Here is a 13,830-nt window from a genome sequence, read left to right as displayed (position 1 = left end):
TTCTAAAATTACCATGCTATAGCTAAATCTTTTCAGATGCAAAATGAAACAACAACAACAAAAATAAAATAAAAATCCCAGAACTCTCAGGTGTGTTGGTGTCTGTGTGTGCTTGAGTCATTCTTCTTCACGGTGCCTGTCTCTAACTCAGCTGTGTTTCCCCTCTCTCAGTGAACGACTCAAACGTTCAGTTCCTGGACCAAGATGATGATGATGACCCAGACACAGAGCTGTACCTCACTCAGCCATTCGCCTGCGGCACCGCCTTCGCTGTCAGTGTGCTCGACTCCCTGATGAGCGCAGTGAGTTCTCAAGCACACTGTTCACTCCCTGTGTTGGAGTGTTGGTTTTTTTTGTTCAAAATTATGCATTTCACTAGCCGTTTGTCTAATTGTGGTTCTCTGATTATTACTTTGTTATTGTCTTAGTTAAATTGCTATAAGGGAGTAACATTCTGAGTTTAAAAAAGAGAAAGTTGAGAGGAGTTTCAAACAAAGTACATGGAGATGCTGTGCTCAATGAGTAACAATTGCATATTGTTGCACTGGTAGAAACTGCAGGATGAAAGAAAGAGATGAGCAACAGCAAAGTGAGTCAGACTGGAAAGATGGACCTGAGAAAACTTTTACTTCATTGTTGGTCATGACTCTACTATTTGATAAAGAATTCTCTTATCTCAGCTGTTTCCAAATGTTAAAGTTTATGGTAAAAGATTATCTTTGCAGATATAGTTTCCATGAAAGAGTAGACAATTTCCTGACTATTACAGACTTTACAGCTGGTGTAAATCAAAAATCTACTCTCCCAGTAGAGAAAAATGGGTTAAATTTAGCGGTTGGTTTCAGTAGCATTGTTTTGGCACTTTAAGTAGGCAGAAGATGGTAAATGAAATGGTACAGTACATTGATCACACATGCCTGCCAGCCCTGCTGACATCAAAAGGGAAATTGTTGGCGTCACTCCTCACCTTAAGTGTTATGAATTCAACTTTCAAGAGCCTTATTAGATCTTTTAACGAAGTAAGTGTTGAAGGTTAGCGTAATGGCGATGACACAAGCTTGGCTGGAACAGGCCAAAGAAACACTCTTTCATCTTTTGACAATGTCATTGCAGCACTGGGAATAAGATAAAGGAGCAGGGAGGAAAAATCCTCCTGCTCTACACCTCGCCCTCATCCACCCCTCCTCCTCCTCTCATGACCAACTGTGTTTTTCCCTTTGGGGCTGTGATGGCTTAATTCCAGCAGCCCTCTCAGTGAGCGAAGGGTTAGAGGGGCATGCAGAGCCGAGCTGAGCAGGGAGTAGAGCAGGCGTCAGCTGTAGTCTGGCACTGGTCAGAGGTGAACCCAGCTAATGGACAGTGCTCATCCATCATGAGGCTCTGCAGGCCTGTCAGGGGCCCGGGGAGAGGAGCTGCCACTCTGGCCCGATTGCCGAGTGACATGGGCTGTCTTCACATGCTGCAAAAGCAGGTCCTGATCGGCTTGAAGGACAAGAGAACCTGACACCCGCGGAGCGCAGTCAAATCGTTGTTTCAGAAGGGAAAGTGGACATCATACAGAGTGGTCACAGAGGAAAGAGTACTGCTGTGTTGAAGTACTACTTTTTTATATATTACAGGAAGAGCTCACATGTACTGAATTGTAAAAATGCCATTGGCCACATCTCTTTAAAATCTTATGAATACATGCCTTTAACCTTCACCTTATGAAACAGGTGAATAAGTAAAAGGTTGGTTTACCACATTACACTAAAATATATATCTCATTTATATCTAGTGCTATGCAGTTTTATTTGCTCAGTTTTTTTCTGATTCCACCCCAAAACAATGGAGGTGAATGGAATTTCCTTTTTGGTGCTTAAAGCTTAAGAAAATGAAAATGTGTCCAGAATAAATGTCCACAGTAAGTTGGATAATACACAAAGAGGCTGTCAGCAGTTTTCATAGGGACTACTTTTTATGTATAAAGTAGTTACAGGGAAAACTGAAAGTGAAACTGAAAGCTAGTAGGCAGAAATCTCAACGATGGACCATAGGAATGTTGCACAAGACAGAAAGTCTTCCACTGCCTGCCTCCTCTTCTCCCAGTCAGTTCTATATGAAGAGACAGGCTGAGGGTTGTCTTAACAGGGGCTGTGCTTTCCTCCCACATCTGCCACCTCCCTCCTTGAGACTCTAATGGCATCTACTTACAAATATCCCTTCTTTCATCTCCCCAGACGTACTTCAATGATAACATCCTCACACTGATTCGGACGCTGGTCACAGGGGGGGCCACACCAGAGCTGGAGGCTCTGTTGGCTGAGGAGAACGCTCTCAGAGGAGGCTACAGCACGCCGCAGACACTGGCCAACAGAGACAGGTGTCGCGTCGCTCAGCTAGCCCTCTACGACGGGCCATTTGCCGACTTGGGGGTAAGTGGATGTTTAAGCGAAGATGACACGTTTTGGCACTAGCCAGCAGCACACATCTGGCCACCTCCACTCCTTGCGGTCCTTAATTCGATGTGAAGAACAGTGATCACGCAAAGCAGGCCTTAGTGGGTGGAGAGGCAAGAGTGCTCTGGAGAGAACAATGAATACCACCAAAGAAATTCCAAGTTTAATTGGTTCCAACCTTGTTTTTACAGTTTTTGTTATTGTTAAACAGAACTTTCAATACTGAAGTAATTTAGTTTTTTCTTGGATGAATTGTGGCATCATTTGAAAACACTGCTGATTGTTACAGTCTGCACTGCCAACAAATGGTATTCACTTGCAAGCAAAATACCCTCAACAAAGCAGAACATTGAATTTACACTAGAACTTTACAGAGAATTACACTCACTGCCACTGAATCAGCTCATCACACTGACCTAACACACTCATGGGGTCTTTGTTCTGTTGTTCACCAGGATGGCGGCTGCTATGGGGATTTATTCTGTAAAGCACTGAAGACATACAACATGCTGTGTTTTGGAATCTACAGATTAAGAGATGCTCATCTCAGTACACCAAGCCAGTGTACAAAACGGTACAGTTTCTGCCTTCACTCAGCATGATGTGAATATTTTGATGTAATGAAATGAATGATTCGGGTAAAATAAAGTGTATTCCATTGATACCAAAGGGAAAATTGCAGGGATACAGTAGCTACCTAATTGAAAGGCCAAATTATATACAAGATTAAATAGAATGTAAAATGCGAAATATTGAATAGAATAAAATAAAAAACAGACTAAAGATATATATATATATATATATATATATATATATATATACACACACACACATATATGTATGTATGTATGTATATGTATGAAGGAATTTATATATTTATAAACCTCCTTAAAGTTTTAATCCACTTTCCATAAATAAATCCAAAATTATTTCTAGTAATGAAGTTGTCAGTTAGGTAAACAAAACTACAATCTCTTCTCTATTTAAAATGTGCTATTCTTTCTTTGATATACCCTTACACATTCTGCTGCTTCCTCTCAAGGATCATAAACATTTAGTCTTCTTTTCTGGGCAGATATGTGATCACAAACCCACCATACGAGTTTGAGCTGGTGCCCACAGACCTGATCTTCTGCCTCATGCAGTTCGACCACAATGCAGGCCAGTCCCGGACAAGCTTGTCCCACTCCTCCCACTCCTCCCATTCCTCCAGCAAAAAGAGTTCCTCCGTCCACTCCATCCCGCCCTCCAACCGGCAGAACCGCAGCAGTAAGACCCGGGAGGCCCGCGACAAACAGAAGTATGTGCACTCACATGTCCTGTAGAGTTTTAGCTTGCATGTTTAGTGTGTTATACTGGACCTGTTTTTTATAGGTGTGTGTGTGTATTTGTGTGCAGACTGTGGTGACACATGCACTGATAATTACTGTGTATTGTGTGTTTGTGGTTTGTTTGTGTGACTTGTGCTCTGCGTCCATGCCCAGTGTTTGTGTGTTTCCTTCATAATCACCTGCATGTGGTCTTCACTCACACATCACAGCAATCATTACATGACATTAACAAATTTGGTAAGCCTGCTCTGTGGCAAGCTGGCCTCATTTATTATACTCAAAGACAACTGAGACATTTTTTCTTACAAATAAAATTTGTGGCATTGTAAACAGTAAAACGAACTTAGTTCGGATGGCACAGCCACTGTGGTTAAAAAAAAGCTTACAGTAAAGGTCTCAACCACAACCAAATGAAGCGACATAATACAACACAACACACACTCAGTATGTTGTTCAGTCTACGTGTTGTATCTGTCTAAATATTAGTTGTTTTGTGTCTACCTCTTAATATTTGTGTAGTAAATAACTGTTGTTTGTTGAATATTTGTGCACATTTAGCGCACATGATCAGTGCACCTCGATCATGGATGTAACGTATTGTGATTTACCTACTGTAGCTGATATTGATATTAAAGCACATTTGCCTACTCATAAGATCATCCCTCATTAGCAGTGTTGATATTTTGTTATTCATGGTGCATTGGTACTGCTTTATTGCATGTCCATGTCAGTAGCCCTCTTTAGTAGGCTCTTATTTCCTGTTATGTTTATTAGACAATTATAAGATTATTTCAAATTTAGTGAAATATTTTGACCTACATGTTATATACTCCTTATTCTCACCCACAAAAAACAAAACAAAAAACAAAACACTTTGAATTTAAGTTTAATCTGGGAGAATAAAGTAGCTGAATTTTGAAATCGTGACATATTCTAAAAGCATGCAGATTTGTTACGAGAATTATTAAACAGTAGATGATAAGCCCTCAATACATCTTAAAATTAAGATGTATGATATAGTCTAAATACTGTAGTAACAATATATAAGCCGTAGTTGGACTGGTAGCCACTTGTCAGTTGTGTATTGACTGTAAATACTACTCACTTACAGTAGATTACTTACCTCTCTTTCTGAAGTGCAACAAGGATGAATAGAATGGGCCAAGGTATGCAAGTTAACGATTCTGCATGACTTAGCAACCTTTACCTGGGGTTCTGATCATAACTATGTCCTCTGTGGACATTGTTATGACAAGGGGAGTTTGTTTTATTTCTTATTTTCTTCAGATATTAAGTAAACCATGCCTCAGTTTAAGTTTTGCTTTCATCTGGAAAGCAAAATGTCTGCTGCTGCTCCTGCCTCCTCCCTGCCATGATCAGGACCATCTCCACACTGCATGAGGTTGAGACGAAAACCCCCCTTTTTTTGTGCCTTTACCTCAGTTATTCACTTGATGATATGACTTTTCTTTTCCTCCAGAGAAATCCTTTTTCACATTGTTTCTTTCTGTCATTTATCATGCCTTTTGTTATGATTTATTTCTACTTCAGATGGTTTGCATTGTGTGAGAGGTCTGTGTGTTTGCGCATCTTCCCTCCTATTGAATGCCATCAGATGACTGTAGCAGACTTTCAGATGTCATATTTATGCTGTCGCTAAGTACAGTAGTTAATTATTTTATCAGAATCAGAATAAGACACAGGGTAACAACATGTTTCCTGCCTGGACAAACCCAGATCACAGCTCACATGTAGGTCAGGCTGATTCAAATCCCCCTGATGCAGCCAAATTGCTTACTTCTTCACAGAACTTTAAGAAAGTGTGTCCAGCCCTGTGCCATCGGTCACACCAGGAAAGTGGGAGGTGTGACCAATTTAAAGTCTAAATTGAAGGGGGATATGAGCCTGTAAGTTTCCTCCTTGTAACCCTGTTCACCTGATATGGTGGTTTGAGGCGACATCACTAAGTTCACCGTATCAGCAGCAGACTCTGGAGAGAGATGGCAGACATCTTGCTTCACCTCAGGCACAATTCTACACATCAAATGCCTGTGCTGTAACACACGGCCCCGCAGCCTTAAGCTTGCTGACACACACACAAGCCCCCTCACAAATGAATCTCCACACATGCAAGCCTGCATGTACATGAACACACATTCACCTGTGTGCATGCACACACACACACACACACACACACACACACACACACACACACACACACACACACACACACACACACACACACACACACACACATTTGCTCCACATAGCAAAGTTAAAATTTGATATTACAACTTCACCCAAAAGGAAGTGACATCTTGAATGGCATTGCAGATGCCTGTGAAGTGCTGGGAGAGAGTTTACAAACTTCTGACAGCTGGCATACACCCTTCCCTTTCCGCAGAAACAGTGCTCTCATAGCATACTTAAACATGAAGAGCTCCTATCCAAAATGACATATCCAAATCTTTCAAACCTCTTCTCTCACATAATGACTGTCAGCATGAGAGTAAAGCTTACGATGAGATGTGTCAGCCTACCCAAATTACAAAACATATATTTTCTAACCTAACACAAGTTGTAAATAGCCATGCAGATAGGGAAACTTCCAGAAGGACAACCATTACTGCAGCAGTCCAGCGGTCTGGGCTTTATAACAGAGTGGGCAGACAGAAGCCTCTACTCAGTGAAAGTTTGCAAAAAGGCACCTAAAGGTTTCTCAGACTGTGAGAAACAAGATGTCTACAGGAAACCGGACATGATGCTTAGAATTAGTTGTCCTTCTGGAAGTTTCTTCAGTCTCCACACAAGAGCTTTGGATCTCAGTCAGAGTGACCATTGGGTTCTTGGCCACCTCTCTTACCAAGACCCTTTTCCCCCCATTGCTCACTTTGGCCGGGCGGCCAGCTCTAGGAAGAGTCCAGGTTTTTCCACACTTCTCCCGTTTAAGAATGATGGAGGCTACTGTGCTCTTGGGAACCTTCGATGCAGCAGAAATTTTGTTGTAGCCTTCCCCAGTTCTAAGCCTCAACACAATACTGTCTCTGAGCTCTGCAGGCAGTTCCTTCTTCTCATGGTTCAGTTTTTGCTCTGATATTTATTGTCAGTTGTGAGACCTTATATAGGCAGGTGTGTGTCTTTCCAAATCATGTCCATGATGGACTCCAACCAAGGTGTAGAAACTTTTTTAAGATGATCAAGAGAAATGGGAGAAACCTGAACTAAATTTCAAGTGTCAAAACAAAGGGTGTGAAGACTTATGTCAGTGTGATTCTTCAGTTTATGCTTTTTAATAAATTTGCAAAAATTCTGTTTTCACTTTATTATCACTGACAAATTGAAGGGGTCTGAATGCTTTTCAAATACACCTGAAATAAAACCTGTGAATAAAACAAAAACTAGCAAAGGAAATTATGAAAACGTGTTTTTGTAATTTGGGTGAACTGACCTTGCAACACTTTTGTATTGTAAATTAATATTTTGTATTTCAGAACTATATTAAAGATTTATTTCCATGTACTTGTACTTGATGGACAAATGTCACCATGACAACTTAAAACAAGCTCAGTGCACCAGAACAAACTCATACTTGACCTCATGGTTTGACGCTAATCACAAAGAATGCAATGCAAATTTATCACTTAAACTGAGGCAGTATGGTTGTAAATAATCTCATGTTGCATAGTTTCTCAAACTAACTCTGCCTTTTTTCTTCTTCCTCTCTCACCTTGTCCTCTTCAGAAAAGAAATGGTTTACAGATGAACCAGAAAATGCCTACCCACGGAACATTCAGATCAAGCCCATGAGCACTCACATGGCCAACCAAGTCAACCAATACAAATCCACCAGTAGTCTGATTCCACCAATCAGAGAAGTTGAAGATGAATGCTGAACACCAGGTTTTCTTGCTGACTCACCAGACATCTGTACGCTCTTTCAAAAGAGACGAGAAGAGATCACCAGTGGAGGAGGGATGATGATGATGATGATGATGATGATGATGATGATGATGATGATGATATGACGATGATGATGACGACGACCAGGATGTTGAAGACTGACACATTTCTCTTCACTCATTCTTCTATTCAAGGGTTTGACAGGAACCCAAACTGGAAGGGACCTCCTATGTGTATACCTTTAATGTTACTTCCATGCTCTTGGACATCGTTTTATTTATTAATGTATCCATAGAGATGTACATAATGACAATCAAATAAGGATTGTACAGCCCCTCACCCCTAGCACTTTTTGGAATTATTTTAAGAGTTGACAAAAAAAAAAAAAGTACTTCCTGTAATTCTTTGCAATAGTTCACCTCTTCGTGTGACCAGACTCCATGGCTAAGGTGACTGGTTATTGGAGGATGAGGGTTGCAGTGATAAACTGATCATATCATCTCCCAAAGATCTGCCCAGATGCGTCATGTCGAACCAGCTGGGTTCATCAACTTCATATCTCCTGTCTGCTTCTGTTCTATTTGCACTAAAACTGAAAAAGTTTCTTTTGACAGAACAACTGGAACCATCAGAACCAACCCCCGAATCAAATATCTCAGATGATGAAGGGAGGAAGGAAGGAAGGAAGGAAGGGAGGGCTGCTTGGCTTCGGAGGCATACTAATCTTGTTCTTCGGTTGTTATACATCATGTCATTGCTTAAGGTTTGCTACTTCACCGTTGACTCGTCATGTTGTGTGAGAGCATTCCAGTCCTGCAGAACAAAATCATCTTGCAAAACGGTAGTCTAAAAACTCAAGAGAATGGTGCAGCGTTGGTGAACGCTGGGCTGAAAGACAACCCTGTACCTACATGTCTTCTGCTGACACGTCGTATCATAAAGCCTGTGACTCTGTTTCAAGCTCCTATCGCATGATATGTGCCTGAGCCCCCTCTATAACAGATACAGTTCGGCGGTTGATCAACCTGAAAACATGAGGAGGACGAAAAACAGCCTGCTCTGTCCTTCATGCGTTCAGGAGTGTTTATGTACATGCTGTGTGTGCGTGCGTGCGTGCGTGTGTATTTATGTATGTGTGTGTGCATCGCAGCCACTCATCCTTCTGGTGTTGCACTGATCAATGCCGTCACCCTCTCCCCTCTCCCCCCATCGACTTGTATGTGATGGTGCACCTTTGAAGGAACAACATGAGGGATCTTAGCTCTAAAAATGAAAGCCATGGTAGAAGAAAAAACAGTAGAATAATCTAGAGGGTTTGGATCTACTAACAAAAACATTACATTACATCAAAAACCAAACCAAAATTCCCAACTATGATTGAGCCGAGCTAACACAAACAGCAGCAGCGTGCCCACCGTTAACGCTTTGCCGTGATATCTGCGGTAGAATTGGGATCACAAAGAAGAGTGGTGTATTTTCTGAATGTTTTGTCCGTTACAAAAAGTTCACATCTGAGGAAAGAAATGCCACATATTGCATAAAAGTGGGCATCAATGGGTCCTCCTTTGATCGGAGAAACTGCCTGGCACAGGGTTGGCACAGAGGCAGTAAAGAGCTTGGATGTTCTCTGTTGCCAATCCAGATGTGACACGCCTCAAAACTCTCAGGAGTTAAGCTGCTGTGCTCTGTCCCCTGACTTGGGGAAATGCTCAAACATAGTTGGGTGGAAATGCAACAATGCCACAAACTACAAATAAGGACATGAACCTGTGTTTTTTATGTTAGCCTGTGTGCGATGAGAGTGTATTTTGCTCATGTTTAGGCACTGATAGATCCAAATCCAGCTGTGACAGTGATGGCAGATTGAGGTGGTAGCCTTGTACTTCTACTACGTAAACTTCATACAAGCATGTAGTCGGATTTATACATTTAAACATAATTATTTTGTATCCATAAACATAATCAATTTGTACTTATTTTTCTAGACAAGAATCAAGTGAAAAGGACTCTACTGTAGGAGATTAAAAAGACTCCATGAATAACTTTAATTACAACTACATATCAAAGGATTTTGTGTTTGACTATATCACCATTTATTTCACATCGTACTGAAACAAAAGGTTATTTTTTTATCTCCCCTGCCCTTTCTTTAACAAACTATCGCGCTGGAGCTAATAAAGCTTAGACTAGCTTGCAGTGTGAAACCACCATCTTCAGCCTGGCAGCTCGGCTCTGTTGAGTGCTTGTAGAAATAAATTAAAGCTCATCTGAAGCCTCTTTTAGTTGCACAGATGAGCCATGTCTACTAAATAACGTGTCTACTACTAAGCATCCCTCGCTGTGAGCACGCAGACAGAACGATGGGTGTACAGGAATTATGTACTGGGGGGTAAATGTATTTAGATGGAGAGCAGATCAGAGTGGTAATAGTAATGAGAAGATCATAGAGTCACTCCCTCTGTGTGCTAGCCAGAACTGAGTGACCTTCATTAGATGTGTTTGACCTAAATTAGGTCCCTAGTGTGGAGGGAGAGTGGATACGCTACAGCAAAGTGTGCTGTTATTTTCCACAAAATATGATTTCAAATATGACAGGAAGGCACTGTCTGTCAATTGTCAAAGAGATTCTCCTTTATAGGCTGTAAAGGGAAAGTAATTCTAAAAAAAAAAAAAAAAAAGAAACAATTTTGGAATAAGGAAAGGAACATAATATTGTGCTAAATATGCTTGTGTAATTTCAACCCATTATATAGACCACGTTTCTTTCTCAAACAAAATGATCTGATCTTCAATGTCCGTCTATTGGGTGTGGTGCAACTATACTGAAGCCTCATACACATTGTCCTGAAGTGAACTTTTGAACTGTGATTACATCGTTGTCACACTTTGTAGCAAATAGATTTCTTTTCAGAAAATATGTGAGTTAAATGTATGTATAATTGGGTTGTTAATGGCATACTTGCTAGCCTGAATAATAATAAGGAACAATTAATATTTGATAATGACAATGACTCATTATACATAGAATCGACAAACTGATTGTTATGTTGAAGAAAAAAAGACAAACTTGTATCTTGAAAATGAAAGATCCTGGATTCTCTAGGAATGCAGGTTCTATTGAAGTACTGTATGTGAAACAAGGAAAAGTCAGGCGGAATTTGATCTGGTTTGTCAGCCATCACAAAGATGGAAGGTAGCACCAATTCAGCAAAGCTTATCAAAAGAGAGAACATCCTTAATTTTCCTGTTTTTATTACTTTGTGTTATTGCAGGGTTTACATTCCATTTTGTCAGCTTGTCATTATCTGTCACAATCTGTCACAAATGCTTCTTATTTGTTTACAGAGTATTTCTCGAGGTACTTAAACATAGCATTGTTCAGAAACAAAACAGTGCATGCTGCAAACTGGCATTAACATCCACTCAAAGTAATGCACTATTTGTTTTCATTACACTTGATTACTGTGCTTTTTCTACCTGAACCCTCATTGTGCGACTCATTCAGGCTGGCATTATCCACAACACTGGACTGTGATGTCTCTCCTTCCTACACCTTGTCATATGTCTTCTATTAGATGTTTCAGGTCTTTGCATTGTATACCTCTAAAGTTTTTAGAGTGTTTTTGAAGTGCCATGAAGAGTTTAGTTGAGCAAGCATCCTTCAGTCATTCAGGGACACAGGCTCGCTTTGAGGGAGCTGAGTCCAGTTGTTTTCCACTGTGAGAACAGTGTCTGTACTGACATGGAGAACATCCAAGCCATCAATGCCTCCATGCCAGTATAGTGCCAGGCAGTGCAGGAGGTCAAGAGGAGGGCCCATATTAAGTCCCACTATTGCGAAAAGTGGCATTCAGGAGGCCTGAGGGGCTGCTGGGGCAGTTAGATACGAGCCCTGGTCGTCAAACCACACATGTCTCTGCTGTGTGCTTGGTTACAGGTTATCAGGCTGTGTCATGTAGTGTAGTCAGATATGGATGACTGAAAGATGCACATAGAGGCCCATGCCTGTAACATCAGATGTGTTGTTGTCCACTGAACAAATCAAAGACTATGATGCGTCATACATTACTGTTAAAGTATGTTGCATTATTTTTGTTAATCTATTTTTTGCTGTAAAGGATGGATATAATAACTTATTTGCTGGGAATTGTACTAGATATAATAGAATATATAATACTTATGGGGATGGGAGGTGGGTCTCAAGTCTTAATAATACATTAAAATTGCATTCAGCAATTTTTTTTTTTTTTTAAGAAAAGTTGCATTTTTGTTAATCTTTTTGGCTGCCTATCAGTTCAGGAAGAATCAGGACATTGCTCTTGCGTATCACAGATAGGATTTGTTTGGCACATCATCATTGCAGCAAACAGGAGTTCGACATAGCAGTCTAATTAGTTTGGATGTGTTCTTGATATGATGGAAAAAAATTGATTATTTGATGGTGCTGAGTTGATCTACCTGACTCTGTCAAATATAATCTGCTGATAAATATACTGTCTTGTACAAAAAGTTTGTACATAGATTGTACATGGTTTCTTTTTGTATTTTCTCAAATTAAAATGGATGTATTTGTGTTCTAAAACTGGAAATTCTCCTCTTTTTTTTATTCCAGCGACAAAGTTTTCCTCTATTATTGTACTCCCTCATTTACTCAAGTAGTGTACTTAAGTACAATTTTGAGGCACTTGTACTTGAGTATTTATTTATTATTTTTACATTTCCATTGTGCTATTTAGTCCATTAAATGTATTTTACATCTGTAGCTTCTGAAGCTTCTTTGCTTCTGTTTCTATTATTTCTATAATTTCTTTTCTTCTACTAAAGTTAGCATGCTATCCAGCTAGCTCCAGCCCAGGCAGACGGTCTCTTCACTTTTCCACAACTTACTGTTGTGCCCAGGCTGCCCCTGAAGAAGTAGTGCTGCTCAGAGGACGTTATCTTAACCTTTTGTGTTGTAAATGCAACACTGCCTGAAGCTCTTGGCAAGACTGATAAAGGAACAGCTGTTAATGCTACATTAGCTATGTAGCAATAGCCAAACTTGATTTTACTGATAATACTTTCATGCCTTTCATTAATTTTAATTAAATAAGAATTTAAATGCAGGATTATCTCAACTGTATTTCTACAGTCTGATATATGGCTCCTCTGAAAGCTTTGTTTTACAATACAAGTAATCAATAACATAATTAGAAATGAATAAATAGTCATGACTAAAAAAAACTAAACCTAAAGTTCAGAAATATTATTATGTATTAAGGGTTTAACACTCAATAACTCATGACACCACTTTTTTTTTCCAACTGAGGCCTTCCAGCCCACTTCAAACCAGAAAAGCACAGACACCAGCACAGACAGAAATCTTTCAATTGAAATAACAAAAAATGGCAGAAAATGGGTGTGTATGATTTCCTACTGCTCAAAAGTAAGACACTGATTGTAAAAATATATTTGCAAGGCCTTAAGTAAAGGATATCAATATTTCTTCCAATAATGGGATTACCAGTGATAAAAGGCGACTATTTGCTCAGTACTTTTGAAACACAACTGCATCAAAAATCAGGGCATTCCCATGTCACTTCACGTCACTTTACAGTGTACATACAACAGACAGGTAGTGTAAGATTGCAAAAGACCCAGCGCCTGACCTTGACTATCACCAAGGGAAGTCTCAGATGAATGTATATTGTATTTTACCAATCCCCACCTTGCAGAGGGGTCTGTGACCCCCGTGGTCCAAGTCGCATCGCCAATCCACTTATCCACTGAGCCTAGCATTAGTCTTGATTTACGTTTACTGACATGCTATTAGCTGCTCCATCACTTTCACCTGTCAGACTGTCAATCAACAGGGATCCACAGTGATGGGTGGGAATAGCATTCGAATCACATTCCGTCCACAGTGGCTCGTATATCTCCACGGAGACGGTGACTGCAGATGAGCAAAGGACATCATACCAGGTATCTCGCTGTGCTGTCATGTCAGCGCTATGAATGTTTGTGCATCACATCAGGATGTGTAGCATCTTAATGTGGATTGGGTTTAGAGATACAGTTATTCCAGGAGCAAATGATAAACTGAGAGACTAATCCTCTTTCCCCTGTTGGAGCTTTAACGTGTCTTAGCAAAGCCTGGGCATTGATAAGCATGTCATTAAATA

General features: G+C 40.2%; 1 protein-coding gene across 15 annotated transcripts in view; it reads left to right on the top strand.

Annotated features, from left to right (window-relative positions):
- kcnma1a (potassium large conductance calcium-activated channel, subfamily M, alpha member 1a) overlaps positions 1–12,251 on the top strand; it is a 134,349-nt gene extending 122,098 nt beyond the window's left edge. For 8 of the 15 annotated variants that reach the window (XM_071480452.1, XM_071480462.1, XM_071480450.1 and 5 more), the window contains 6 exons: positions 172–302; positions 2,220–2,414; positions 2,894–3,012; positions 3,514–3,738; positions 4,907–4,935; positions 7,511–12,251. In XM_071480452.1, coding sequence (XP_071336553.1) covers positions 172–302; positions 2,220–2,414; positions 2,894–3,012; positions 3,514–3,738; positions 4,907–4,935; positions 7,511–7,662 — 851 coding nt within the window. In that variant the 3' untranslated portion in view covers positions 7,663–12,251. The remainder of the gene's footprint in view (positions 1–171; positions 303–2,219; positions 2,415–2,893; positions 3,013–3,513; positions 3,739–4,906; positions 4,936–7,510) is intronic. The other 7 variants (XM_071480457.1, XM_071480463.1, XM_071480465.1 and 4 more) reach the window with 1 other exon arrangement.
- Positions 12,252–13,830: the final 1,579 nt, after the last annotated feature.

This window comes from Trachinotus anak, unplaced genomic scaffold (genome assembly GCF_046630095.1).
Source record: "Trachinotus anak isolate AG129_WGS33_773 ecotype Australia unplaced genomic scaffold, CSIRO_AGI_Tana_v1 ptg000007l, whole genome shotgun sequence".
Taxonomy (NCBI): domain Eukaryota; kingdom Metazoa; phylum Chordata; class Actinopteri; order Carangiformes; family Carangidae; genus Trachinotus; species Trachinotus anak.
Note: the sequence above shows the minus strand (reverse complement) of the source record. Positions and strands in the feature narration are given on the sequence as shown.